Raw genomic sequence first — 27,861 nt, 5'->3', positions numbered from 1 at the left:
TATTTCATTCTCCAGAAAAAGGAAAATCACCCCAAAACACAAAGGTTAATGACCACAGGCACACCGGCTCAGACTCTCACGGGTTCCATCCAATCATCTAAAGTTACAGAGTTGGTCTAGATGAGAAAATGTTGCATACAGATCCAAATCTCTAGAGTTCAGTGAGGCTCAGATCTTGATCTCAACTTCACAGACTTTGGAGGGATTTTTTTGGGACTAGTGTTTTTGTATGGATCCAGCTCTGGCTTAGGGATGTGCAGTTATTCACAAAATTATCTCTTCTGCTTTTCTCAGGTTTCATGGGGAAGCAATCCAGAAACCAAAAATAACCAAACTTCTGGAAGATCTGCTTACTGGTTGCCAATTTGAGAAAACTGCTGATATCACTGAACAACACCCAAAATCCAACTCTCCTTTCCTTTCCCATTAAACCAACTTGTTGCAGTAACTTAATGAAAACCGGAAAACCTTAACCAGCCATAATATATATTTAGTTTGTTTCTTTGGTTTTCAGTTCAGAAAGTGTACCTATTACAGCTGCTAAATGCATCTACTTTGGTTATAAACATAGACAAATTAAAGCTCAATGTGATGCACTGAGCAGAACTCTTACAGCCATGCATACTACACTGCAGGATCAGGGCCCAAAACATTAACTTACCGAGCAACAGGTCCACTCAAAAACTCCCCTAGCCACAAGAAAGCTCAAATTTTCTCCAGTGACACACTGGCAAAAGCTTGAAGTCAGTTCTGCTACTGCCCCACATGCAGAACTCCCATTACAGTCAATAGGAATTCTGCACATGTAGCAGCTATCGGATCAGTCCCTGAGTGTGTAGCAAGTCCTTGCAACATGCCCTGAAGGTCAAGAAAGAGGATTCATCAGACAAGTGGGGGACCAGAGCCAAAGCCCACTTCCCTCAGTAAAAGCATACTGCTTCCAATCCCCTTTCTTTAAAACCTGGGGCTTTCAGGAATAACATTCCAGATAATCTCATCTGTCAAAAGGAAACATGCAGAGAAGGCCACAGATGGGGCTGCTAGGCATTGTGGGATTTGTGACCCTCAAATATAACCTGCATAGTTTCCTATCTGCAGAGATATAAAAATGCGGTAAGGACTATATAGGCCCAAACTTTAAGGCCTTCAGCACAGAAAACATAAACGGAATTGAAGCCCAAAATGTGAATATAGCTGTCATTAAAACCTTCTAAAGGTTGTGTGCCACTGACATGATGAAAAACTTGTCAGGTGTCCTTTGTTGTCATATTGTCCAAGAGGCTTTGGAAGCTCTATATGTATCTTCTATGGGATGCCGCACTGAACAGAGCTAGTTTTCTGTTATATTCATTGTCTATCCAGTAGACAGTCAGCCTCAGGAATGACTGTATAGTGCTCTTGGTGCACTTCTGAACTGCACCTGAAAGCTATTATAGTAGGATTTTATCTCAGCATGCAATCTGGCTACAGGTTTTCTCTTGAAATGAAGGTAATGGACTCAGAACACTGTGTCTGAAGACAATAAATATGGGGCCATGTTATTGACAGGTGTTTCAGGTAAGTACCCAATACTAAACCTTGGTCCAGCAAAAGGAACTTGAGTTGGAAGTTGGCCAGCCCTGTTCTAGAACCCCTGCAAATTCAGAGACAGAATATGCACAGCACCCTGTCCACAAAAGATGCCAAGAAGAAGGATTCTGAAGAGGGAACTAGAGCTCAAGGGCATGGTCCATGTTTATGGACATTAATCCCCTGACCAGGCAATGACTCCACCCTGCCTCCTTCGTCCCTGAGGATCATTTCACATAGTTCCAGAATTTGTCCCAACATGATTTTAGGTTGCCAACATACCCTTTCACAGAAACAAAATGGGATAAAAAAAAATAAGAAAACTACTTAAAGCTGTTTTGAGAGTCAGTGAATGTCCCAGTAAATACTGATCTGTAGGTCTCTTACTTTAGGCATTAAAATACATTGGTACATCAAAAATGAATGGACATAATGTTAACAGTGCCTATGATAATTTGACTTGGAAGGAAAATTCCAAATCATCTACTAAAGATCAGATCTCTGTACTGACTAAGACATATTTGCCGAATTTGAACTTTAGGGCTAATCCTCTTTTTTTTTTTTAACACTCAAAACTCCCTCTTTTGACTCCACCTCTAGAAAAACATAAGAACATGCATAATCCTAATCCCACTAACACATATGATTAAAATTATACACATGCTTAAGTGCTTTGCTGGATCAGAACCTGAGCGTTTTCATTGCTCAAGGAATGTAGAATCAGATCTCTGATGAGGTTTAGAAACTAGCAATGTTTTTCTCTCATTCCAAAAACAGCTTGAATCACTGTGTGTTGGTCTCAACTAGAATGAACCACTCCTGGACATAAAGACTCATTATTTCTGGTAGTTATGACCAATATGATTGCCCACCAGTTTTGACACTTGTGCAGGAAAATAACATCTGCATGTGTGCTCTTACATTACATTTACAAAGAGTAATTTTTCTTCTTTTTATTTTGTTTTGTTTATTTTCTTTCCTTTCTTTTTTCTTCCTTTATATTTGTGCTTTTGAGCATGGCATTGTCAGGTGCTTCTGCCCATGGCAACTTCCATTCCTTAATAACTATTGCCATTGAACAGTTCTATATATAGAGAAACTGTTGTTTTCTTACAACATTATTATCTGGAGATGTATTTCTATGTAGCTCTTGTTTATTGAGGTTGTGGACTGTACCTTTCTACAGATCTGTTCAGCAGCTAGCACAATGGATGGGACCTTTTGGTGCTACCACAATACAAAGAAGCAAATAATGAATAAGAGTAAATTGGATTTATGTATCTCTTACTTTAATGTATGATAAAAATATTAATTAAAATGTAACAAACATGCATGGCAATGCTACCAAATAACAAAACATGCCCATTTGATTGCTCTGATTTTTTATATATTTATTATAGATGAGCTACATTCTGGAACAATGTAGAATGCACAGAGACCATTAAGTGCTGCTCAGGACAAAACTTAAGCATGTACTTAAGTCTCAATGGAATTTAAGCATCTGCTTATAGTTAAGCACATGCTTATGTGCTGTCAGAAAGAAGGATGGATTCAGCCTGTGCTTAAATATTTTCATGATTTGGGTCTATTGTGGGCACTCACATTTGATGAAGAAACTATTCATGTTTTTCCATCCATACATTCCCCTATCCAGTGTGGATTATTTCAGTTAAGAGTATATGTAATCTGCATGGGTGGGGAGGGGTGTGGGTAAGGGCAACATGCATGGCAGTTATGTATAAACACATGGACCATGCCTCTCCAAGGACCTGTAAAAAGGTGGTAATTCCATGAAATTCTGGCTAGAATAAATGTGACCAAATTCTACCCTGCGTTCCTACTGCTGGATGCAGGTTTTCTGATGACCCCTGTCATAATTTAGCCCCCATGTCAGTCAGTACCTTGTCAGTATTCAGAAGTAGTTATCTGAACAACAACAAGAAAAGATCAAATGCATGTTCCTTTTCCAAATTCAAATAAGATGGATCCCAGGTGCATCAGAACAGGGCTCAGTGCATCTGGGGAGGGAGGTCTTAGCTGGGTTTCCACCACCTTTCTGTCCCTTGTATTGTCAGGACTGTACTAACCTGTGCCAATGGATAACTGGCCCAAAGAGACCACCCTTCTAGCCAAGATAACGGAAGTAGATTGTGCTTCAGCCTCACCCTAAATTCCTCATATACTAGGTTGGAATACAGGGCAGAGCATGAGGGGTTGGCATAGGGCTGCCAGGATTCTCCTGCACTAGCAATGCAAAGGGAACTCCTAGACAGGGCTGAGGGTCTGGCCCAATATGTCTGACTGTAATGTTTTTAAAAGGCTCTCTGTGGCATAACCCTGAGTGATCCCATCTAATGAAGCGAGCTGTAGCTCACGAAAGCTTATGCTCAAATAAATTGGTTAGTCTCTAAGGTGCCACAAGTCCTCCTTTTCTTCTTGCGGATACAGACTAACACAGCTGCTACTCTGAAACCCATGAAAATGTTACTTTTAAGAAATGCAGTAACTGCAAATGAAAGAATTGGTGTTATTTTAAACCTTGCCAATGGAGAAAATAAATTTGATTAGCATAATTCACTAATATCAAACCAGACGTGATTAACACAATTCATTTAGTCTTGCTAAATGTTAATACATCCCAAGGCCCCCTCCTTCTCCCCTTCTGACTACCTTTGTCTCTTGCAAAAGGATCTCACAGAAAAGCACTTTTCACTCTAACAAGGTCTCTCTTTGGAATAGATTATTTAAATTATTGAAGTACTCATCTGGTAAACAACGTGGTATTTTTAGAATTAAGGTAAAAATTCATGTCGCTTTTTAAACTAATCCCAAAGGAAATGTTGAATTATACAATCTGGTTTATTTTTTAATTGATAACAAGAACTGCTGGAGGAACTCTGTGCATCATAGCATTACAATTAAAAACAAACTGTTAAATATCTAATTCTGGGGGAAAAGAAATGCCTGCAAAACCCCCCTGCAGTAACTGTTATATACACAGAGGTGCATTTTCCATGGACTAAATGTGATGAAAAAACAAAAAGCTCTGCTTGAAAAAAGTCTGTCCCTTGAGTATAAAGTGACTAACATTCCACCATGTTTTAGAAAATAACACATATGAAAGAGCCAGCAAGTACAGTTTGTATTTACACCAAGCTTAGCTGGGCAAGACTGGGAATGCCCCACTGACTCAAATTTCCTCTTAGCAACAGGATGCAACCTCATAAAGAAGACTTCTAGAACTACAGTGACATTATGGCATACAAAAGACAGGACCAGGACCCTTACACTAACTGCTTATTTTTCCTAACAAATTCAGGGCCCTAGTTAGGGGGAAATATATATTACTCCAACATTGTAATTACTTATCATTTACTCATCAAAACAGGAACATGCTTATTGTTGTTATTATGCCTGGAATCCCCAAATGAGATCAGATGGCCACATTATGCTAGGAGCTGTAGAGAGTCTGAGACCCAAACTGCTTGCAGTCTAAATAGATCAGACAGACAAAGGATGGGAAGAGAAACAGACATGGGAATCACTGGGTGACGGTTACACAGCATGTCAGCGGCAGAGCTGGAAACAGAAATAAGGTTTCCTGCCTCTCATGCTGTTTCTATGTCGCCCAAAACCTTGTCTGACTCACTGAAGGCCTCTGCTTACCTTTGCACATTTACCTGTGCAGAGAATTTATGTACCACTCAAGTCCCATTTAAGCCCATGGGGCACTGCGTGGTGCATAGGCCTTCTGCTGGCTCTCTAGGCAGGATGCAGAAACTTGGTGCAAAGAGGAGGAAGAGACCCTGAAGACAAAAAAGGGAAGGCCAATTTCATACACACCGCCATGAAAACACACACACTTTATTTCTGTAGAGAGGGGGCCAATCAGTTACTGCTTTCCCAGAGAAAGTAATTTTGTTACCTCTTTATGCAGGTTTATGTGCATTTCTGACATGTGGCCAATGTAAAGACCTTTGCTGCAATGGCGGTGTTGGTAAAGGCCTTAACCATAGTTTTTATGATGCTATTAAGTTTTACTCATTTGTGGTTTTACTCATTTGTGGATTTCACAGTATATGAATACTGTAGATGCCACCTTAATTAAAAGGTCTTGTCATCTGTGCAATTAAAAAGTGAAAATGTACTCTCCTATGAATATCAAGGAATAAATTGAGTTAGCTGCATTATACACTCTATGTACACAGCAATTTTATGCATCTTGCATTATCAAGTATTTCTCCAGCATTTTAGTACATTCTATTAATCCAGTCTTTATGTGTTAGTGATTTGTAACTGTCAGGGTTCCGTCCCAACTCTGAACTCTGGGGTACAGATTTGGGGACCCGCATGAAAGACCCCGTAAGCTTATTTCTACCAGCGTAGGTTAAAAACTTCCCCAAGGCACAAATTCTTCCTTGTCCTTGGACAGTATCGCTGCCACCACCAACTGAGTGAGACAAAGATTCAGGAAAAGGACCACTTGGAGTTCCTGTTTCCCCAAAATATCCCCCCAAGCCCCCTCACCCCGTTTCCTGGGGAGGCTTGAGAATAATATGCCAACCAAATAGGTAAACAAGGTGAGCACAGACCAGACCCTTGGGTTTTTAGGACACTAAAACCCAATCAGGTTCTTAAAAGCAGAACTTTATTATAAAGAAAAAAGTAAAAGAAGCACCTTTGTAAAATCAGGATGGAAGGTAATTTTACAGGCTAATAAGCTTTAAAACACAGAGGATTCCCCTCTAGGCAAAACTTCAATGTTACAAAAAACAGGAATAAATCTCCCTCTTAGCATAGGGAAAATTCACAAGCTAAAACAAAAGATAATCTAACACATTTCCTTGCTATTACTTACAATTTTTGTAATCTTGAATGCTTATTTCAAATAGGAGATGGTTTTTCCTGCCCTGGTCCCTCTCTGTCCCGAGAGAACAAAGAGAGCACAAACAAAAAATCCCTCCCCCCTCCAGATTTGAAAGTGTCTTCTTTCCCAATTGGTCCTTCCGGTCAGGTGCCAACCAGGTTATTTGCGCTTCTTAGCCCCTTATAGGTAAAGGAGGGATTTTATGCTATCCTGAGCTGTATGTTTATGACAGGAACATATTAGGGCCATGTGATTTATGATAACTAAGTTAAACAAGTTTCAAAGTAGCAGCCGTGTTAGTTTGTATTCACAAAAAGAAAAGGAGTACTTGTGGCACATTAGAGACTAACGAATTTGTTAGACTCTAAGGTGCCACAAGTACTCCTTTTCTTTTTAAGTTAAACAAAGTTCTACTTTATAAATATATATGCATCTTATGTGTGTATAGTGCAAAAGTAAAGCTGGGCAATTTCTCATGATATTTTCATTTAGAGAAGCTGTTGGGGAGGTGGACAGAAAGACCGTTCTAACTGCACAAGGAATTATCTACATCTAATGTGTAATAAGCCAATATGCTAAAATCCAAGCAATGGGACAGATACACATACTGCTGAACAAAACTAAATTGGCTGGAAGCTGGCAGGTGACAGCCATCTGGTGGGACTCTTTGAAGGCAAACACTGAGGTAAAGAGGTAGCTGGTTGGTACAGAAGATGACTTAAATGTTTTGGCTTCAAGGAGAAACCCTAATAAAATTCTGTTTTGTGACATTTCCAGGCCAGAAAGGTTTAGATAATCTTCTGTATTTTTGATTGTTTATCTGATCCTTTTGAGGTCAAACCATTATTATTTATAAAGCACATACGCCATTGTGTACTACGAGCTTTTTGTACCAAAGGAGGATAGCAAGCCAAAAACAGTTCCCAAAAGCTTTGAGCTGGCAACAGAGAGCTAAAGAGCGTCAAAAGTTCAAAAAGCAACTAGCTGAGTTGGAAACTGAAAAAGAGAAGCTTCAAGAAGAGGCCAGACAGCAGGAGGCAGAGTGGGAGAAGGAAGAACTTGCCAGGCTGAGACAAGAACTGGTACACAAGGCAAACCCAGTTCACAATTACCACAGTCTGGAAGTCAAGCCAAGTGACCAGCCCCTGATCATGCCCAAGTCTCCCAACTTATCAGACAGATTTCAATGTTGATAGGCACCAACATGTAGATCTGTGTAGGAGCCATTCCTGTGCTCTGGGTATTCCTAGCCTATGACTGCCAGAAGCTGGATATGGACTACAGGGGATGGATCACTTGATGATTGCCCGTTCTAGTTATTCCCTCCGAAGTGCCTGGCACTGGCCACTGTCAGAAGACAAGATATTAGGCTAGATTAACCATTGCTCTGACCTAGTTTGGCCATTCTTATGTCTGCAGATATCTTGAAACTACAGGTATGAGTATGTTGTGTTAACTCTGAAGCATAAAGATAATGAACAATGTTGACATTTAAACTATTCACGGCTGATCAAATCACAAGAAAGGCAAGAGTTTATAATATTGTGAAGATACAATGAAGATATTGTGATATTTTAAGACTTGCTTCTTCCCTGCCTTTCATCTCCCCAGAACCAGTGGCCTAAGATGCACAAACAGCTTAAAACTCACTCAGGTCTTAAATATACCACCTTCTGTGCATTTCTGCATAAATATATATTGGTACACAGGGGATGTATGAACTACTAGAAACATATATGTTGGTTTACATTAAAAACTGCGGAGAATATACAATATTTACTGATCAGGTGCTATACTTTATTAGTACTATACTGGATGTGATCCTCTGTAGCATCCAAAAATTGCATTGGAGAGAGAGGTTATTGCCGAGTTACCTCTTATTATTATTTCAGGTCACTGGTGGTTTTTCCATTTTCTCTAAATTGCGCGGCACTTTCCAGCATTCACTGCAAATCCTTTAATCCTAAATTCGTTTCTAATTCTCCTCCTTGTGCTCTAACCCTGTAAACCAGAATCCAGAAACACAGCAGTTAAGACAGAAAAAGAGAAGCAAGCAGCAAGCCACATGACATTTAAAGCTAGAGGCTTGTGCCCTGCACTGAGCATTTTAATTATCTTGCTAAGTTAGTGACCCCGTTGTATGATCCTTTCCTTGAAAATGATGAGTTCAGTTCGTTCCTTTCTAGAGAGTGTTGCCTCTTTTGAACTTGAGATGCAGAGTGAGTTTATGAACAGGGCTCCTGTTTTATTTACTCTCAATTAATCATGCTCAACTGTAAACAAAGTGTCTGTTTTAGTTCTGCTGACAATTATCCACTTGTCAACATCTCCCTCAAGTATTTTCAGCATCTGGCAACTGCACAAAACAGCTACATTAAAATGAACATTTTGTCTCAATAAAAAGATCACCATGTGGCAGGTTTTCATCCGTTTTCTATCCCATCAGCAGTCAAGATATATTGTAACTAATGCAGCCAAGGCTCCCTGTCTCAAGCATTTATCCACAGACAGGGGAAAGGATCTTGTGAACTTTAGAGGAAGGCTTTGTTTGTTTTGGTGGTGCTGTGAAGCAGAGTCTGGCCTAATGGGGTGGGGGGGGGGGGAAGAGGGAGATAGGAAAAAGACCTCCTTTTGGCAGTATTCAATCATTAGAAATGATTCACGAAAGTGGAATATTCTGACATCTTTGCTTAAGTGTCCTGTAAAGGTTCGAACAAGGGGGCCCAGTAACTATTTCTTACCCACACTTTACTCAGTCCTGCCATTGATTTCACTAGGTTTGCCTGAGTAAAGGGGGAAGAGTAGTGTTAACTACTTCCTTTCTACTGTGATGTTCAGTTCATCTCTCTCCCTCTCTCCACCCCACACACAGACTATATCAATCCAATTCCATTCCCTTCCAAATGCAGTAGGACAAGCTTTCCATTTCTTATTTTCATGGGCTGGGTTTGTTTCAGTCCTCTGAGCTTCCTTGTCGGTTTGAATTCACCCAACCTATCCTTTCAAACAAAAAAATATTATTCCAGCCATCTCAAAACTCTACCTGTATTTTTAACACATGCCCCCACCCCAGGTAAAATGTTTGTATGTTCCAAAATATCCAAAAGCCAGCAAAACAGCAATCAGCTGGTGACATTCCATAGAGATTACTGACCTCTGTCATTCTGTTACTATTAGAAATGTTGTCCTGTGCTTTCCAGAAAAGAAAATATTTGTATTTTCATAAATTGTCTTACATTGTAAACTCTTCAGGTCAAGGACTGGGTCTGTCTCTGAATTTGCAATGTGCCTAGTACATGTTACTACCCTGTGCTATTACAAGCTAAATAATATAATAAATAACAACAACAATTCATAATAATATGGTTAGAGTTTTTATTCTTAAAACCTGATCCTGCTGCCACTGAAACCAAAGGCCAAAATCTTGCCAACTCCAAGAAAAGCAGGAACAGGGTCTGTGTGTTGGTTAGTGAATTTGGTTTATTTATTTTTGGGGGAAGATTTAAAAGTCTTTTCTTTGGGAAAAAAGAAAATGAAGGTCTCCTCATTCCAATAGCACAGCATTGTATTAGCACAATACGATTGTATTATGAAATCTTTTATTGTGAAACATGCAGCGATACGGACTGTACTGAAGGTTTGTACTCTTTGTATTTTCAATATCTTTAAATTGAAAATAAGTAAATAAAAGCCTCACATGAATCACTTTCCCAAAGCAGACTACGATTTTATTTCGAAGAGTTTCCAATTACGAGCAATTACTTCAATTGTTTTATCTGTGACTTGGAGACAGAGGCACTGTGTGGAAATACACGTGGTTGACCAATCTCCAAAGCTGTATATCTCAAAAGCATATACATGAAATACTGCAAAATCAGAACAGAACAAAACACTGCCCATTTGGGAGGCAGATACGCGAGTAGTTTGTACGAGCAGGTACAGATATTCCTGGCATTAAAAAAAAAAAAAAAAAAAATCAGGGGCAGGTTTACAGAGCTGTTTTTTTCTGGCAAAAGCTAATCCATCTTAAGATGTGTAATTGATTTTAATGAACTAGCTCTTTTTGTCTTCTCGCATTAATGACTGCCTGGAGTCAATGGCAAAATCTGGGCACCCACAGCATCTCTAGCCAGTTTTACTTCGCTACTCCTGGGTACTTCCCCCCTTGAGATACAAATGGTCACCAAAAGGGCATCAGATTACTCCTGCTCAACCTTTCAAGGGGCCAGAGGTGAGACATTTTCTGTTGTCAACGCCTCCCCCTTTAACCTTGTAATTTATGCACAATTAATTGAGATATCTTTTATAGTTGATGTGTTGTAAAATTAATGCCTAATTTATGTAATTAGTCAATTAACCATAATTCCAGCATATGGTTCCAAATGCCCAGAAGGTGTTCTTGTTTCCCAGGTACTTATTTTGATGTCACGAAATACAGCTAATTAATTTTACATGCATATTAATTTAGGATCTATTTAGCAGCTCCCTTTGTGAAGGCAGTTTTAATATTTGTCTTTCTAACCTTTTTGGGCAAATTCCGCGCTGGATGTTGAAATTAAGGTGACTTTTTAAACACATCTCCACTGGTTTCCCTTTCCTCTCTGGAGTGTCTAATGACACTGGGTCGTTCCCTCTTGTGTGAAGATGCATAGGGGCTGATTATCTATAGCTTTCTGTGCATCTATGTCTGTCGGATGATCCGGCTATTGAATTTATATCCGATGAATATTTAATATTAAACATTTCTAAGGGATTTTTGTTTGTTTTTTGCAAAGCACAATATCCCCCGGACATTTAAAAAATAGCTGCTCTTAATACAATGATCTTGGAAAAATTACGAGCGTTAAAGTGTTGCCTAATTGAAGAATGAGTGCAATCTTGCAAACCTGAGATTGGTGTCTGTATCTTTTGATCAGCAATAGGTTTTTTATTTTGTATGATACACCGTTTTATCAAGCTGTATTCCACTAGTTAAACCTCCAGATCAGGGGTCCCCTTGTCTTGTCCACGTCCTCCAGAAACATCTGGTTTTATTTCGTCCAGAACAGCTACATCAAAATGAACATTTTGTCCAGAAACTTTGTGAAACAATATAGAATTTCTCTTGGTCCACTTTGTACAGAGATTACCGGGTTAATCGGACGCGGGAGGGAGGAGAGGGGGGGCTAGCTGCCTATGGTGTTATAAAAAGACTTCAAGAAAAAAGAAGAAACTGTAGCCAGTACTTCAAATTCACAGTATTGCCTTTTTATTGGTGTAGCAAAACTAACTGCTGTATTGTACTCTACTCTCTTCGGTTACAGAAAACAGACATGTATCTACTGCATAGCTGCAAACTAGCGTGCAAATGCAATACACTTCCCAGGAAGTAAACTCCTCTTCTCATGTGCAAAGGAGTATTTATGAAACGTAGCGCTAGGTAAGTAGACTCAAGTACTGTGTTGATAAATTCCTCCCTAACCGTGGTAAATTACTTTCCTACAGGGTAGCAGGGCAGTGCAGAAGTTTGTTTTTCAAGATGTCTACCCAAGTGCTGCGGTGTCATAAAACTTTTATCCCTCTTTCTGGACAAATTAATGAGCAATTTAATTAATAAAATCAGAGAGTAGTATAAGTGCTATGATAATGAAGTTAAATGAGTGCACAATAAAATATTCACTAATCCAGCACATTGGCAAATGCCCCTTTAATTCTGCTTAGCACTAAAAGGGGTTTGAGCATCATAATGAGATTCCTCTGTCTGCTAATTAATTGACACTCTCCTGAATATTCATATGTGCTAGCACCGCTACGTTCCTAATTGCACCGTGGAATGGATCTCAGAGGAAAGTAAATCGCCATAGACTTAATTAAAATAATGTATGCCAAATCTAGCACGCTGAAAACGAGACATTTGCCATCAAGCGGTATAAGAAAGTGGCACCTAGTTTGTTGAGAGAAGTGAGTGGGGGGATCTTGATTCCTCCCAAGGTGAATACGGGGGATGGGTGGAAAGTGCGCAGATTTTCAGCTGTAGAATCCAGAAGCAAAAGAACATATTGTCTTCAATTAAGGATTTCAATAGGTAGCCTCTAACTGCAGCATGGTGTTAGAGATTGTGAGCCGATGCACAAAATAACCAAGCTCCCCAGTTCAAAGCACTAGAAGCCGGCTTGACACATCTAGGTGGAGGAAATCTGGTCAGGGATGCCCTCTACAGAGGTGTGTGGGGGAAATCGTTTGTCTGGAATGCAGAGGGAGCATCCACATCTGTAAACTTTTCCTTGAGGGGAAGCTGGTGTCTTTGAAGCTCAGTCTCCGCCTGAATGGTTCTCCAAACTCATACTAAGAGCTAATATTGTACATTTCAATTGTTGGGGTATTTAAACGCTGGCAAATTCTCACGGAGAAATTAGGGTCTGCTCCTGTCTCCCAGCAGTTCTGAGCCTCACACCACTAAGGTTTGTCTCCATTTGTTGTTTCCTTAGAACGTTCCTACGTGTCTGTTGTTTTATACCCACAATGCGTCCAAGTGTCTCCACCACGACTGAAAATTGTATTTAAAGCCCGTTCGTGGGTCTGTTCCTTTCCCACCCAGCCAGGAAACTAAAAAGAAAATTGGTTTCTCGCAAAAGACAGCTTTTAAAAAACACCACAGGTTAGAAACTAAAAAGAGTTTATTTGAAGACATACAAATGCATATTTATTATACACATGTAGGCATTAACAATGTAAATTACACCGCCAGCACTTGCTGGTTGTTTATTCATTAGATCTTTAGAAAATCTACATTGCCTCCAGATAGCTGGATGATAACGCGAAATACACAAGCAGTTTACACAGCCAGCTCAGCAGAGCTCTGTACTTGCTGACAAGGTGTCATCAACAGGTCTGAAGGACCAAAGGAGGCAAGGAAAAGTTACAGATGTGTACGTGATCCCTCAAGCCTACTGGAAGATTGGCGGATTTGGTCTTTCTACGGAAGGACGTAGCTGGTTCTCTTTTTCTTCTTTCTATATGATTTGTTTAATCTGCTTTGCTGAGGCAGAAAACGTACGTGTGTTAAAATGGAGCAGACTCTCACCGACTAACTCAGAGCACAAACTCTGGCACTCAAACCGTCTTTTAGTCCCATGTAAAATCTTTACTCTCCAAAGAAAATACTCTATCCTCTGTAGCTGACTAAACGCGGTGCGACTCCACCATCACTAGTCATACAGACAGAGGAAAACATTAAGAAAGAAATCGCTGCGGGGAAATCCTTTTCAGAGAGTCGGATCCAAAGAACTGCCACGAATGAAATATTAAAGAAGGTTAATATGTTTTTTTTTCCTGCAACACTGAGGTTTGACGAAGAGACTGGGGCTTTGCTAACGTTAGTGACGTTAGAGGGAATGGATCTAAAGTGCGCAGAGACTCAACAAATGTGAGAACAGCGGTACATTTGCTAGCCTCTGAAAATCAGCCTAATTTTCATTGTCGGACTGGAGATCAAATGCTTCCTTTCTGCGTGTGGATGTGTGTTTGCGGGAGACAGAAGACAGGGCACACATCTATTCACATTTTCTTATGAGGAATACATACAGATAAGCCTATTGCACAGCAAGCTGATCCTTCCTTCTACAGATTCATCGCATTGAATGCAGTCAAATTATAACTGTTGCTTATCAAAGGTCTTCAGTGGTAGGAAATTTAACTAGACTCTATATAGCTCTCTATCCCTCTGAATAACACCACCATCCCTTCTTTCTTTCTTTCTTTCTTTGCTGTACGCCAGGTCTTTTATTGTTCAGAGAACTAGCCCTAACATTGCTCTCCTGACCAAGGACAGTTCCGGAACTTTCTTTTCGTTACATGAAAGAAACAGAGGTGGTAAGTTTCAAAAGCTTGCTACTTCTCTGGGGGAAAAAACATTAGTCAAGCAAGTTTTGCACGCGACCTATTTAACAGTAAAATTTGCTGTCGTGGTTTTCATGTGAACGATCTCTGGGGTTCTGCTGGAAAGAGATGAATATTCTGCTTTAAGGAAGCAGAAGTATGAGCCTTTCTTGGTTGGCTGGGAGTTAGTGATCACTCTGAGATTCCCCCCCTCTCTCCCCCCCCTTTTTTTTTGGCCAGCTTTGTGGGTGGCAGCCCAGTGGGGTAAGGAGCGGAGTTGGGAGGGGGATGCTGGGAGAGAAAAAGAAAGCTAAGGACACAAGTACAAAAAAAATCAAATAGTTTTAACCTTCCCGAGAACACTTCGAATTATTCTGTCTATAAGCTAAAGTTACCATTTAGAAACCTGTTCATGCCATTAGGAAAAACTACACATATTCAAAGTTTTGACCCTAATTAAACCTTACCTCGTTCAAGACGCCACACGATGAAAGCAAAAAATCTTTCCCCCTGAAGTTAGTGTGAATTCCTTAAACGATCATCCCCTTTGTTTTTTAAAGAGGGGAAATAATTGTGACATGAATTCTGTTATCCCTATGGATTTCGCAATTCGAAATCACAATTGTAAATAACAAAATTATTTCACAATATTTGACCTCTGTGCGCAATAATTCAGTGACTTGAAGGTTCATTAATCAGGAGTTCCAGGATCAAATTCAGAACTCATTTAAATTTTCTCAAGTGTTTTACCACTACAATTCTAAGGGTGTGGAGGAGACCCTAGTTTTAATTTTTACTTCTGCTTTTGTCCAACCCTCCAAGTCAAGCAGAGGTTGTGGGAGAAATTTCCAGCTAGATGAATAGATTTTTTCTTTTTTAAAAAATCTGAAGATTAAAAAAAAAGTTATGAAGAAAATTGATTTGGAAAGTAAAGTTTCTTCCTTTAAAGGGAAAAAAGAAAGAAAAGAAAATCAAGTTTGCTCCACCCAGCTATTAAACAAAACACAATACCTTTTTCTGGGTGGTACTGCACAGAAGTTGATTCAGTTTTGACAATGTTGTTTAGCTATCATTTGCTATTTTGAATGAATGGAAGCAATCCCCTTTTTTACAACATTTGTTTCCTATTATGGAGAGGTGCAGCAGTTGAGGGCAGACATGTGAAAGTGGCTGTTTGATTCTCTTTTTCATCCCCCTGACCCTGCCTTTGTCCCTCCTCACCCTGGGAATGTCACGCCTCACTACTTCACTTTGAGATGCTCTAGAAAGTGGCTTTGTTATTCCCTTTTAGACATACACGAAATTGTTCTCATTCCCCCTGCTGTAAAAGATACTTCAAATTGGGACTCGGTTCACAAGTGCAATGCAATTTGGCTTAGCTCAACCTTTGTTCTGCTTGTACAAATGACCAAACAGTGCACACATTATACAGTTGATCTACTGCTGCCTTAACACCAGAGTTAGGGGCTGGGAGAAAAGCAAGTTAATTCCCTTAATACTAAGGTGACATTTTCAATATTTCCTACAATGTGAAAAAAGCGGGTTGAAAAACGCTACATATATAAAACAGAGGACGGACACACACACACACACACACACCCACAAGTTTGCCAGGCCTCCCCAGTCCGACATCCAAATAACTCGTAGATAAATACTCCAGCGAGTCTTGGAATGCTTCGTGTTCCATTCTATTCAAGCATGTGTTCATGCCAACCAGGGAAGGCTGCTTCTGTTCTAACCAAGCGTTGTAAAGCAATAATGTTTAAGCCCAAACTCGAATCCGAAGTAACAAAATAGTATTTAGCAAAACAATCGAGAAGAAGCAAAGAAGATGGAGCTGAACGCCAGAGGCGCTTAAAGCAAAGCTCCCTCCCCCCTCTCTCTCCCTCCCCCCCTCCAATAATAAGATTGTAGTGCTCAGGAAGTTACAAGACTCATACAACCTCGTGGATCGTCTTCTTGCTGTGGAGAAAGGCTGCATTGCGTCTCTGTGTTCGGAATGGACTCCTTAAAATACTAGGATAATCAGCACAGGGCACGTTAGCAAGCTGCTTCAGCAGGCTATTACACATAGACCCACACTGTCGAGCCAAATATCAGCCCAATGCACCCCCAGCTCTCAAGGAAGCTTCACATCAGTTCATAGCCAACTCGTAGCTGGAATTTTCTTAGGTTTGGTCACTGCTCTTAGGCATCCGTTCATTTTAATACAGCAGGTGAATTCGGGTGGGGGAAGGAGAATCCTGCTTTCCAGAGGGAGTTTTGGTCAATGGGAGCAAGATCGGGCCCTAGATTTGTGGGGGCTTTGGGGGGGGAGATGGGCCTCTATTTTTTTCTGGCTGTGCACTCACGCAGCGCAAGTGGACTTCACTCACTCCTTAGCATTTAACTTGGTCTGTCTTTGAGATGCGTGGTTCCAGACGAGCCTGGCAAAGGTGTTTGAACGTTGTCACCACTCACAGGGCACCGCCCTGCTGATAGCTTTAAATCATAGATCAATTATCGACTACTTCCCACCTCCTTCCGAGGTGTATGAGCACTTGCTACACATGTTCCCAGGGAAGTAAGCGGAAGAGCCCAGTGGTTAGTATGAGGTGAACAAAATGCAGCACGAAAGATTCTTTACCGGTGGGATTCCGATGTAGCCTGGAAAGGCCTTTTATTTTTGACAAAGTTGACACTTAGGTCTTGGTACATTTTCCTCCCCAGCACTGTGCTTTAAATTACCATCAAAAGGCCACACACACAAAAACTCCAAAACAAACAAACAAAACTCTCGGCTGGGCAGAAACCTGTGCAATGGACATTGTTAGCAACTGAAGCTTTAAAGCAGAGAGTTCAGAAAGTGCATAATGGGCCCTTCACTGTCTTTGTAGACAGAGCCAGATCCTGCGGTCATTGAAATCAATGGCCGGGGCGGTGCTGGCTTCAACGGCGGGAGGATCGGGCCCATCATTTGTATTTCTTACTGACATTTTATGCCGGGGGGGGGGGGGGGGACCGGGACCTGCGGTTCCTACTCATAGGAAGAAAAGGAGTACTTGTGGCACCTTAGAGACTAACCAATTTATTTGAGCATGAGCTTTCGTGAGCTACAGCTCACTTCATCAGATGTATACCGTGGAAACTGCAGCAGACTTTATATACACACAGAAGGTGCCACAAGTACTCCTTTTCTTTTTGCGAATACAGACTAACACGGCTGTTCCTCTGAAAACTACTCATAGGAGTAATCGCTACTGCTGGCACGAATAAAATGGTTGAGGAACAGGCCTTTTACCTTTGACTGTGGGAACCTGTTTGAGTGGCTTTGCTCAGGAACTTGCAAACACTGGAAAAGGTAGCCTGTAGGTGTAAGAGGATTCCACTAAAGCCGGTACACGAGGCTTTGCCTGTCGCATTGTTCAGCTAATTAAAATACACTTGGAAAGGACGGGAGACTAAGAGAGCAAATGCTTGCCTCAGCTGAACCCTGGCACCGTTTACACTGCAAAGCCTAAACCGCTATTTTATTATTGCAAATATAGATTATAGGACATTCACAAGAACAATTTTTAATTCGCCGTTGACAGGCAGGGGGAGTTTGTTTAGTGCTGAATAGGAAGGGAACGAAATCTTTTTGAAAGGAAACTAAGTAGTTCTACGCCACCAAAGTGGCAGAATTGGTCAGGAATGTCTGGTGGGACAAAGCCCCCGCTGCACGTAGCGCCCCAGTTCCCAGAGGCAGCAAGATCGCTTTGGTAAACTCCAAATCTGGAATTAAAACAAACAGCTAAACCGAAATCCATGAGCTTCCTCTTCCCACCCCTCCCGTCCCAGCCCCCAGTAAGCAAAGAGAGACACAACTTACAAAAAAACAAACTGCGCGAGGCTTAGCTAAAATGCATGTACAACCATCAGCCTGGAGTTGACTTTCCAAACGGGGGAAGCTTGTTTAGAGCCTGGGATTGTGTTTAGCAACCTAGGAAACCCTAAGAAGCCGGTACTTTTCTTCCCCCAGCCCTTCTTGTCCCCACTGTTTTGTAAATATTAACAAGGTTGTGTGAGCTCTTCTCTCACAGTGTAGACCTTTTTCTTTTTTATTCTAGGAAAAGTTCTTCGCTTCCCCTACCCTTTCTCTGCAACCAACACACCTGCCTGCAAACAGAAGGTTTCAAAATCAATATTGTATTTGTCACTTTTCTGTCTCCTTTTTCTCTCTCAACAGCCCCGCTTGCCACTGAAGCGAATTGTGGATTTATGGGGGGAAATTAGCATAAATTATTACCAAATCGGGAAACGTGTGTGGTCCTGCTTGTGGGAAAGGAGGCTATTGCGAACCTTCCATGCAGAAAGGTGGTCTAGGGTGGGCTTCATGGAAACACTGAATGGCTATTGCACGAAATAGATTTCCATTGGGTTTGCACATTGATATAATTGACTTATGTGTATTTTATACAGTTTTCCCAACACTTCCCCTCCGCTCCTTATTTGAATTAGGCTTCAAAAAAGCGTCTGTTTGTTTTGGTTTTCCGCACAATGGGCATTGATTCACTTTGCAAGCAGCCTCTCTCGCCCTCCTCCCCCTTCCCTAATGTTGGTTTTAAACGAGAAACGCACACCCTGTAAATTACACTTAAATCCTTCATTTTGGGGGGGCGCGGGCGTCTCTTCCAAGTCTAGCATTTGTTTGACACTGAACCTGGGACAAAACTTCTGTATTAGTTAAGGAGATCACTCGCCTACCCCTTACCTCTTTTCCTGCGAGAGCCCTTTACCCTTCAAAAAATCGGGCCACTCAAAAACATACATCATTTGTACTCGGAGCAACACGTGATAGCAGAGGTCGATTTTTCTGGATCTTTATAGGTTTATTGAAAAAAGGGGATTGGGCAAAAATATTTCTCTCCCTTTGGATTCGTGTTTATAAGGAGTCCGACGTTTCCTCGGAGTAATGATTTTGACAGAGTGTCCCTCTGGGACAAAACCAAACCGTGGATTGTAATAAGAAGAATAAAAAAAAATGGTTTTGGAAACTGGGGGGGGGGGAGGGGGAAGACAGGAATTCTCCGTGGTTGTCCCAAGGGGCTAGAGGAGGAGTTTTGGCTCATTTCACAGGGCAGTTTCTCCCAAGCTCTACCGAACATTCATCATTACATCTCCTCCCACTCCAAAAAAAAGTTTGGCGCTTGGGAGTCCCTCCCCCCCCACACACACACACCCTCTCCCAAAACAATTTAAAGGAGCCATTGAAGAGCTCATAGTTTGTTACTGAAAAAAGACGGGTTAAGTGTTGAGAACATTAAGAATATTGACTCTGAACAGCCCGTCCCAGAGTTCCCCACAGAGTCTTCTGTAGGGAGGGATATGACAGCTGGCTTTTTTTTCTTTTTTAAAGTAACGACATATTACACTCCTTGGACCCCTAGAAATACAGCTAGTTTTACATTATGACGTCGGCTTCCAGCCCCAAGAGAAGGGAACTCGTCCAGCCCGATTGGAACTGGGGGAGTACAAACTTAAAACACTTTGCGTCCAGTTGTAGCATAAAATGAGCGTTCAACCACTCTTGCAAGTATTCAGGGATGCTTGCTCGGCGGTAACTTTCCTCCGGACTCAGGATTAGTCATTCCCATGTAGCAAAGAGAAAAGGAGGACTTGTGGCACCTTAGAGACTAACAAATTTATTTGAGTCTCTAAGGCGCCACAAGTCCTCCTTTTCTTTTTGCGGATACAGACTAACACGGCTGCTACTCTGAAACCTGTAGTAAAGAGCATCTCTCAGCACATCGCAGCGTGCAGACAGACGGACAGCAGGCGCTTCCCCCTCCCCCCTCACTTATTTTTGCTGAATTAAGAAGGTGACCATTTTCTTCTCTTCAAGTACTTCTGTTAATATTGAAAAACGTGCGCTTGCATCTCAAGCGGGCGCGCTCAGACTCCGCAACCATTTCAATATTAATGACATTATTTAATCTCCTAAATTCCTCGTGTTTAAGTTATGTTTTGGTGAGTTATTAACCAGCGCCGAACTCTGTGTGTGTGTGTGTGTGTGTGTGTGTGTGTGTGTGTTTTATACCACAAAGGATCTTTCTCACATAGCCCATGGTTCGCACCTCCTGGGTCCATCTTTTATCATTGCTCGGAGGTGACATACATTATAGGCAACTTCCTTAACATATGACAGGCGCCTAGACGTTCTTTTGGGCCTGAACCTGCAGCATTAATCTCCTGAGTTCGCCCGTGGACTTCAATGCAACGGCATATCTGAGTAAAGTTTCCAGGATCGGGCCCTCAATAGAAGGGCTCATGCAACATACTGTAACGGAGTTATTAAGATTTGCACAACACATTGTGTGTGTGTGTGAATATATACATCCACATACGCTTGTGTGTATAAACATATACATGCACAATGCACACAGACATCAGCACATTATTTATCTCTAAATGCACTTTTTCATTACAGACCACTTCGAGTTGTGCTAGCTTGGAGATTAAACCTTATTTAACATGTTAACAAGGTAGATGGGATAAATAATCCAGTTCTTAAACAGTACTGCATACATTAGTGTGAAGGTATAATCTGATGTTTGCCTGGTTAGAACAGGAACTATGATTAAACATTGTTTTTACAGTCACAGCTGTTACTTGTATCGCCTGGGATCCAGTAAAATTGCCACAGGTCTGAAATCCAACTGAGAGGCAATTTACATAAATCAGACTCTCCAATATCTAAAATAACCCATGGTGTTTTCTTTTCAGTATGACCACAAGTTTGTTAAGACCAAAACGTTGGTGATAACAAGACAACTCATTTCTAAATTTCAGGGGAAGTAGCTCACAAAGTAATGAAAACTTCGACATGTTTGTTACGTAGGACCCCAACACTGTATTTTCATCAGCCTAACCCTTTGGAAACCAGGCTTGGGCTCCGTTTGATTTGGCAAAGAGAAAGTCTCTCGTTAGAGGAAAAAGCCTTGCCTTGAGTTAGCCAACAATACAAATCAGATAACAATGCAGAACAAACAGAATACCCCAGCCAAGCAATTTCCATGTCAAACATCCCACTGCTCAGCAGCTCCATTTGTAAGTGTGAATTGCAGACTAAGCTCCCTGGCAAAGTCCACAGAAAGGTTAGTGCATACCTTCGCACGCACACTGTTACTGGGTGCCATCACACTTCAATTCCGGTTGCTGAGCCTTTTCACCCCTCGCCTTGTCTTCAAATGGAAATGATTCCTATTGGCCCAAGGTGTCCATGTAAATAGGTGTAAATGAAACCAGATTATGCCTTTCTTTCAGCCCACCCTCCTCCCCCTCTCCCTCCTCCCAAGGCGATTGTCATATGATAGCAAAGAAGTGGCACATTAATGAAGCGCCTCTACAGGGGTCTTTTCTGCTCATGTCACCACATAAAACTATCAGATGGTTAGAGGAAGGACATGGAGGCAAGTACTTAGCTCATCTCGGCTGCAGAGAAGCAAGCGAGCCCCTGCTCCGTTCCAGCTGCCACTGGGGGTGAAACAACCCAATCCCTGATTCCGCCTTCCGAGGAGAAGGGAGGGGAGCGAGAGGATTCCCACAGACCAGCCAGCTCCCTGCTTCCTCAGGACTAAAACTAAGCGGAGCGGCCGGAAAGGGAGCGTGAGAACCGGGAGAGATCGGAAAAGGAGACCAGACTCCCAGCTGCATCCCGGATGCGGACTGTCAACTTCCAGCAACTTTAAGGTGGGCATTGCTGGCGGGGAGGGTCCCCTCCCAGCCCCTTCTCTGCCCAGCTCCAGGGGGGTCCCCAGCCCCTTCTCTGCCCTGCTGCAAGGGGTCCCCAGCCGGCAGAGAAACAGCTGAAGTAACTTAGCGGCTGAGCGCGGTGGCTAGCTCGGGAGAGGGGTATATCGCTTCCCCCCGTGGGGCTGCAGGGGCTTGGGTGTTTGTACCCCTGGGGGATCCACTCCGATCTGTCTCTTATTAGTGCCTCACACGCCTGCCCTTCCCCTCCCCCCCTCGCGCACACACATCCAGGCCAGCTTTAAAGCGTAGCCCGCCTGCCCCCTGCCTTACCCCGCTCGCCCCTCCGCAGATCTCGGCGGGTCCCCCAGCGAAGATGCCTCGCCCGGGCAGGAACACGTACAGCGACCAGAAGCCGCCCTACTCCTACATCTCGCTGACGGCCATGGCCATCCAGAGCTCGCCGGAGAAGATGCTGCCCCTGAGCGAGATCTACAAGTTCATCATGGACCGGTTCCCCTACTACCGGGAGAACACGCAGCGCTGGCAGAACTCCCTGCGCCACAACCTCTCCTTCAACGACTGCTTCATCAAGATCCCGCGCCGGCCCGACCAGCCGGGCAAGGGCAGCTTCTGGGCGCTGCACCCGAGCTGCGGCGACATGTTCGAGAACGGCAGCTTCCTGCGGCGCCGCAAGCGCTTCAAGGTGCTCAAGTCCGACCACCTGGCCCCCAGCAAGCCGGCGGACGCGGCCCAGTACCTGCAGCAGCAGGCCAAGCTGCGGCTCAGCGCCCTGGCGGCCGGCGGCACCCACCTGCCGCAGATGTCCACCTACAGCCTGGGGGTCTCCCAGCCCTCCGGCTTCAAGCACCCCTTCGCCATCGAGAACATCATCGCCCGCGAGTACAAGATGCCGGGCGGGCTGGCCTTCTCCGCCATGCAGCCCATGCCGGCCGCCTACCCGCTCCCCAACCAGTTGACTACGGTGGGCAGCTCCATTGGCACCGGCTGGCCCCACATGTACAGCCCCGGCATGATAGACACGGCCACCCCCATCTCCATGGCCAGCGGCGATTACAGTGCCTACGGCGTGCCCCTCAAGCCCCTGTGCCACGGGGGCCAGACTTTGCCAGCCATCCCCGTGCCCATCAAACCCACCCCGGCGGCGGTGCCGGCCCTGCCGGCCCTGCCGGCGCCCATCCCCACCATCCTCTCGAACTCGCCCCCCTCGCTCAGCCCGACCTCTTCCCAAACAGCCACCAGCCAAAGCAGCCCCGCGACGCCCAGCGAGACCCTGACCAGCCCCGCCTCGGCCCTGCACTCGGTAGCCGTGCACTGACACGGCCAGCCCGGCCTGGACGCTCCGCGGCTCGCGCCAAACTTTCCTCGGCCTTTTCTTGCTCCTCGAGAGGAGAGAAAACTGCCGGCGGGAACACTTGAGGTTTGCTATTCATGGAAGCGGTCTTTGGTTTGCCTCTCTGGCGTACCCTTCTTTAATGGCTCGAGCCCGTGCCGGTTTGTGGGGTGCTCCTTAACTTTGTTTTAAACACTCGAAAAGTGGTCTAGTCCCCCCCCCCCCAGCGTGTGTATAAAGTGCCATTTGCATCACTAGGTTTCCAAAGGTACTTAAGGCACCTTCCTCCACTGAAATGAGTGCTGGAGAGTTAGACAACCCCGGCAGAGCCTGCCTCTTTTCCTTCCTTTGTCTGGGAAGAGCAACATTCTTCCACGGGACCTGTCTTTAAAACCGTAAAGAGTCTGAAGTGGTTGCAGATGGCTTCGTGCAAACAGTTCATGTTTCCAGTTTCCAAGTGACAAATCAGCTGGATTTTGGAAACACTTAAAAGTTTCGTTTCCAATTTATTTTTTTACACAGAGTTTAAAGATTGCAGGATCTACCCGAACCCCTCGTGAATTACTTTTCAAAATGACACGAACTATATCATATAGATCTATCTATCTATCTATCTCCATACCTATTACAGCATTACAATGAAAGTATTAAACCGGTCCCCATAACTTGAGAGATGGCCAGTTACCATCCAATGGCTGAAAAGTTCCATTGGCTTCCGCATAGTTTGTTTTGGGGAAGTGACAAATCTGTATCCACTGTGGATCAAGATTTGTATATTAAGTACAAAAGGACAGGAAACCATGCAAATGGCAAGACATCAGTTCACACTGAAAACGTATATTGTTTACAAAACTGCTGTTCCAATGTAAATACTGAACTTCAATCTGTCCTGTGAATCAAATGAGGTCCTCTTTTGCAGTACCTGTTGTCATGTGGATGTTTAATTTTCAGGTAGAAGGGGAGGGGAAGTTAATTTGTCTGTTAACCTTCTAATTACGTCGATTTTTTTAAAGCTATTTATTTATGGTTTAAGAAAAGAAAAATAAAAAAAAATCCACTACCAAGCAGACAACCTAAGGTAGCTTGTGTAAAGCTGCTCAAGTCACTGGTGAAGTGTAGGGGAAGTACCACAACAGGTTCAGACTATGGGAGGTATTCCTGTTTTCTGTTGGAACTTTTCAGACAAACTGAGAGGGTGCTGGGGTACGCTGTAAATGTCTGTGAATAGGAATGATTATTAAATGTGTAACATGCACTTTTGTTTGCTATATTCCTTTCTAGTTTTAGGTAGTTTGCTGGAAACCGAACTCTTGTGAACCGCTTAAGTCAAAAACAAAACGTTGTAGTGTTCATCGCAGCTGTAAAGAAATTCCTTTTTAATTTTTTTCTTTGTACAGAATGAGCATGGCATTTTAAATATTGATGTTCTTGTTACCAGCATGCGTGTTTTAAGACAAAAGTAAAAAAAAAAGTGTCTACGTTAAATTATGAACCTAGTCGTCCAAATACTATTTTCTCATTAAAATATGTAAATTCAGATTTACTTTCTTATTCGTCTTTTTGAAGAGTTTGTATCAGGAAAATCACAACATTAATTTAGGGGGAAATATTGTATTTCAATTTTTAGATTATCTACATACATTTGTCATAGGAGGAAGAGAATCATCTATAAATATAATTGTTTAATAAAATACAGTAGTTTTCTACATAAGATGGTCATTCTCAAATGACTACCAAATGGAAATCAAGCTACAGTTCATAGACTACATTAGTATATATAACATAGGTAATATATATAATGCGTGTGTACACATCCAAACGTGCACTTTTCATTCCTATATAGGTGTGTGCATTATATACCTATATACTAACTATATATTTGTCTGTGTGTGTATGTATGTATGCATACAATACACACGCATAGATACTTTTTCTCGAATAACTATAACAATAAACGAACCTTTGAAATATTAAATTGCAAATCAGATTTAAAAACATCTTTAAAGACTAGAAGCATTAGAATTTTGTAATACAAGAGGTAGATCAAAATATTTCCAAACCTTAATATAAAACATTGCATTCTATTTTATCGTTGAGTTAAACCTCTTTAAAGTATTTTGATTACGACAGCTATTGTTCTGTCATCTATATTAACTAAACATCTTTTTTTTTTAAAAAACTACATTACACACTGTAACATACAGTATTATTCTTTTATCTGTAAATCAACAGATAATTATTTTATACAAAGAAAATTAAGGTAAACTACGTTGAAATCTGGATTTCAGAGTTTCCAATGCGTTTCTTTTCATTTATTTTTAGGATTTTGCAAGGATTCTACAGAATTATTGAGAATCCATGATTCAAATTCATGAGATAATCAAATAAAACTAGTGTGTTAGCCTTTCAGAGGCGAGACAGTTCAAATAATTTAGTTACATTACAATGAGATACTTAAATACTTATTAAAAAGAAAACAGACATTGTATTCTAATGAACCTACAGGATGCAAGAATACATTGTAAATGATTTTAAAGAGGTATATTTCTATGGGTCTGTAGATGTAGACATTTGAGAGATAGCGACAACCCCATCTCCCTTAAATACATATAGTAAGGTGCTTGAAAAAAGTTTAAGGTTAATGTAGAATATAATCAATCCAGTTGCGACACTTTTTTTTTTCTTTTCTTTTTTTTTAAAGAACGGATCCCACACACAGGAAAAAAAAAAAAGGTGGAAAATACATGAATCATTGGGCTGATTAAAATGCATGAAGCTGCTAAAGCTTGTCAGATGGGGGACAACTGAACTCATTCATCAAGTCCAACTCACGATTATATCAACACGATCAGCTAAAGAAAGCATTCAAAACTTATCACCAGATCAATGGACACAAAACTCGACAAACTTTTCCTAAACAAGCGATGACCTACATTTTCCTACGAGTTCTTTAAAAAAAATCCAACAGTGTAAAAAAAAAAATCGGAGATGAAATCTGAACTCAACTGAGAAGATGGGACTGGACTGCATCTAGTTACACTTGCAGGGTAATTTTAAACCATACAGTAGTTACACCTTTAAAAATGATTCTGTTTTCCATATAATCCCTACTAGAGAAGGAATCTAAAAAAAAACCCTTTAAAATCATTTCTCTTTCTTATGTTATTCAATGCAATTTTTACATCTGTAAACAATCACTACCACAATTTGCCACATGCGCGGTTTTCTTGGCAATATCCAGCACTCTCTCATATTAAGCTACCAGAAAGAGACCATAATGGGTGCTGATTATTTAAATTTTAATAGGAATCTCACAAGGCATTCTTTTTGCTCTTTCATTGGTAAAGGTTGAGATACTTATCTCAAAGGTATGCCAACAAATAAGCAATTCAGAGCGTCCCTCGAATTTACTGCTTTGTCTTGTTAAATCTCTAATGGCTCAAGTCCAAAGTCAATAAACTCAGATCTGAAATAAAACAGCAAAATATAACGGGGAGGGGGGGGAGGAATGAAACACACACCACAGGTTCCCGAGCTGGAATCTTGTTTGGAGACTTTACTCAAGGGTGCTTTGCAATTATTTTTGCCACTGATAAATTTTAAGCTAAGCGTATACTTTGATGTAAGGGGCACGGAATTTCAGACAGAAAGCGTTTTTGTTTTTTTGTTTTTTTTTTTGAGAGAGAGAGTGTATTCCAACTCCAGAGTGTAAGGCAAGCCAGCAAAAACCCAGTCGTGCTTCGCCACTCGGATTTTTGCTTCATTTCAATGCATAAGGTCTGGATACATTCTAGGCGGTATATTTCTTATTTTTGTCCGCTGTGAGAGCAGACTCCAACCCAATAGGACCGAGTCACCCTATTGAAAGGAGCCAGGATCCTTCTGACACTAAAGAATATTTATTTTCTTTCCACAGTTTTCAAGTATGGCCTCCAATCGTGTCTTGAGCAATCTTGCCAGGTAGCCTGAAAAGAAGCTCACAGCGATCCCTGTGAGGGGATTTTACAAGCAAAATCTTTTTTTTTTTTTTAAGTGCTCCTTAGCACAGATCGGGAACTTTAGATCTTTGTAGATTTCTGTGCAGGATTATCTTTAAATCTCAATACAATTGTCACTTGGTGGATTAAAAAAAAAAAAAGGAATCCAGGCTGTGAAGCCTTGGAGAGGCTGTATTTGTTTCTTTTAAACTAACAACAAATTATCTAATTAATATGTTTCAATTATAGCATGAAAAAGAGAAGCTTTGGACCGCCTGCAGTGGGTGTACAATAGCCCCAGAGCCCACGATAGGAATTTACAATAACTTCACATCTGTTTCTTTATTTTCCACTTTTCAAATCTAAAACTCCTCTCGAGATCACTTCACACCATGGCCCAAGTTATGAAATATGTCCCCCTGCTGAAAAAAAAAAAAAAAGGGAGAAAGAAAAAGGACAAAACTTTGCAGATCGAGGCTTCATTTGCAAGTTAGCAAGTGAAAGCCCCATTGAAGAGCATTAAACAA

General features: G+C 41.8%; 1 protein-coding gene and 1 long non-coding RNA gene across 3 annotated transcripts in view; one reads left to right on the top strand and one right to left on the bottom strand.

The window, feature by feature from the left end:
* LOC125643802 (uncharacterized) overlaps nucleotides 1-22,375 on the bottom strand; it is an 86,194-nt gene extending 63,819 nt beyond the window's left edge. The window contains exons 1-3 of one of the 2 annotated variants that reach the window (XR_012670219.1): nucleotides 22,337-22,375; nucleotides 21,421-21,514; nucleotides 8,311-8,437 (exon numbers count right to left, since the gene is read on the bottom strand). This is a non-coding gene — a long non-coding RNA (uncharacterized LOC125643802). Of the gene's footprint in view, nucleotides 1-8,310; nucleotides 8,438-16,236; nucleotides 17,175-21,420; nucleotides 21,515-22,336 lie in introns of those variants that run through there. The other variant, XR_007358828.2, reaches the window with a different exon arrangement.
* Nucleotides 22,376-22,379: 4 nt separating this feature from the next.
* FOXB1 (forkhead box B1) lies at nucleotides 22,380-24,896 on the top strand. The gene has a single exon (XM_075133014.1). It carries the CDS (start codon nucleotides 22,380-22,382, stop codon nucleotides 23,340-23,342), a length of 963 nt encoding a protein of 320 aa, XP_074989115.1. The 3' UTR covers nucleotides 23,343-24,896.
* The last annotated feature ends 2,965 nt before the right edge of the window (nucleotides 24,897-27,861 follow it).

The sequence above is a fragment of the Caretta caretta genome, chromosome 10, assembly GCF_965140235.1.
Source record: "Caretta caretta isolate rCarCar2 chromosome 10, rCarCar1.hap1, whole genome shotgun sequence".
Classification (NCBI taxonomy): domain Eukaryota; kingdom Metazoa; phylum Chordata; order Testudines; family Cheloniidae; genus Caretta; species Caretta caretta.
Note: the sequence above shows the minus strand (reverse complement) of the source record. Positions and strands in the feature narration are given on the sequence as shown.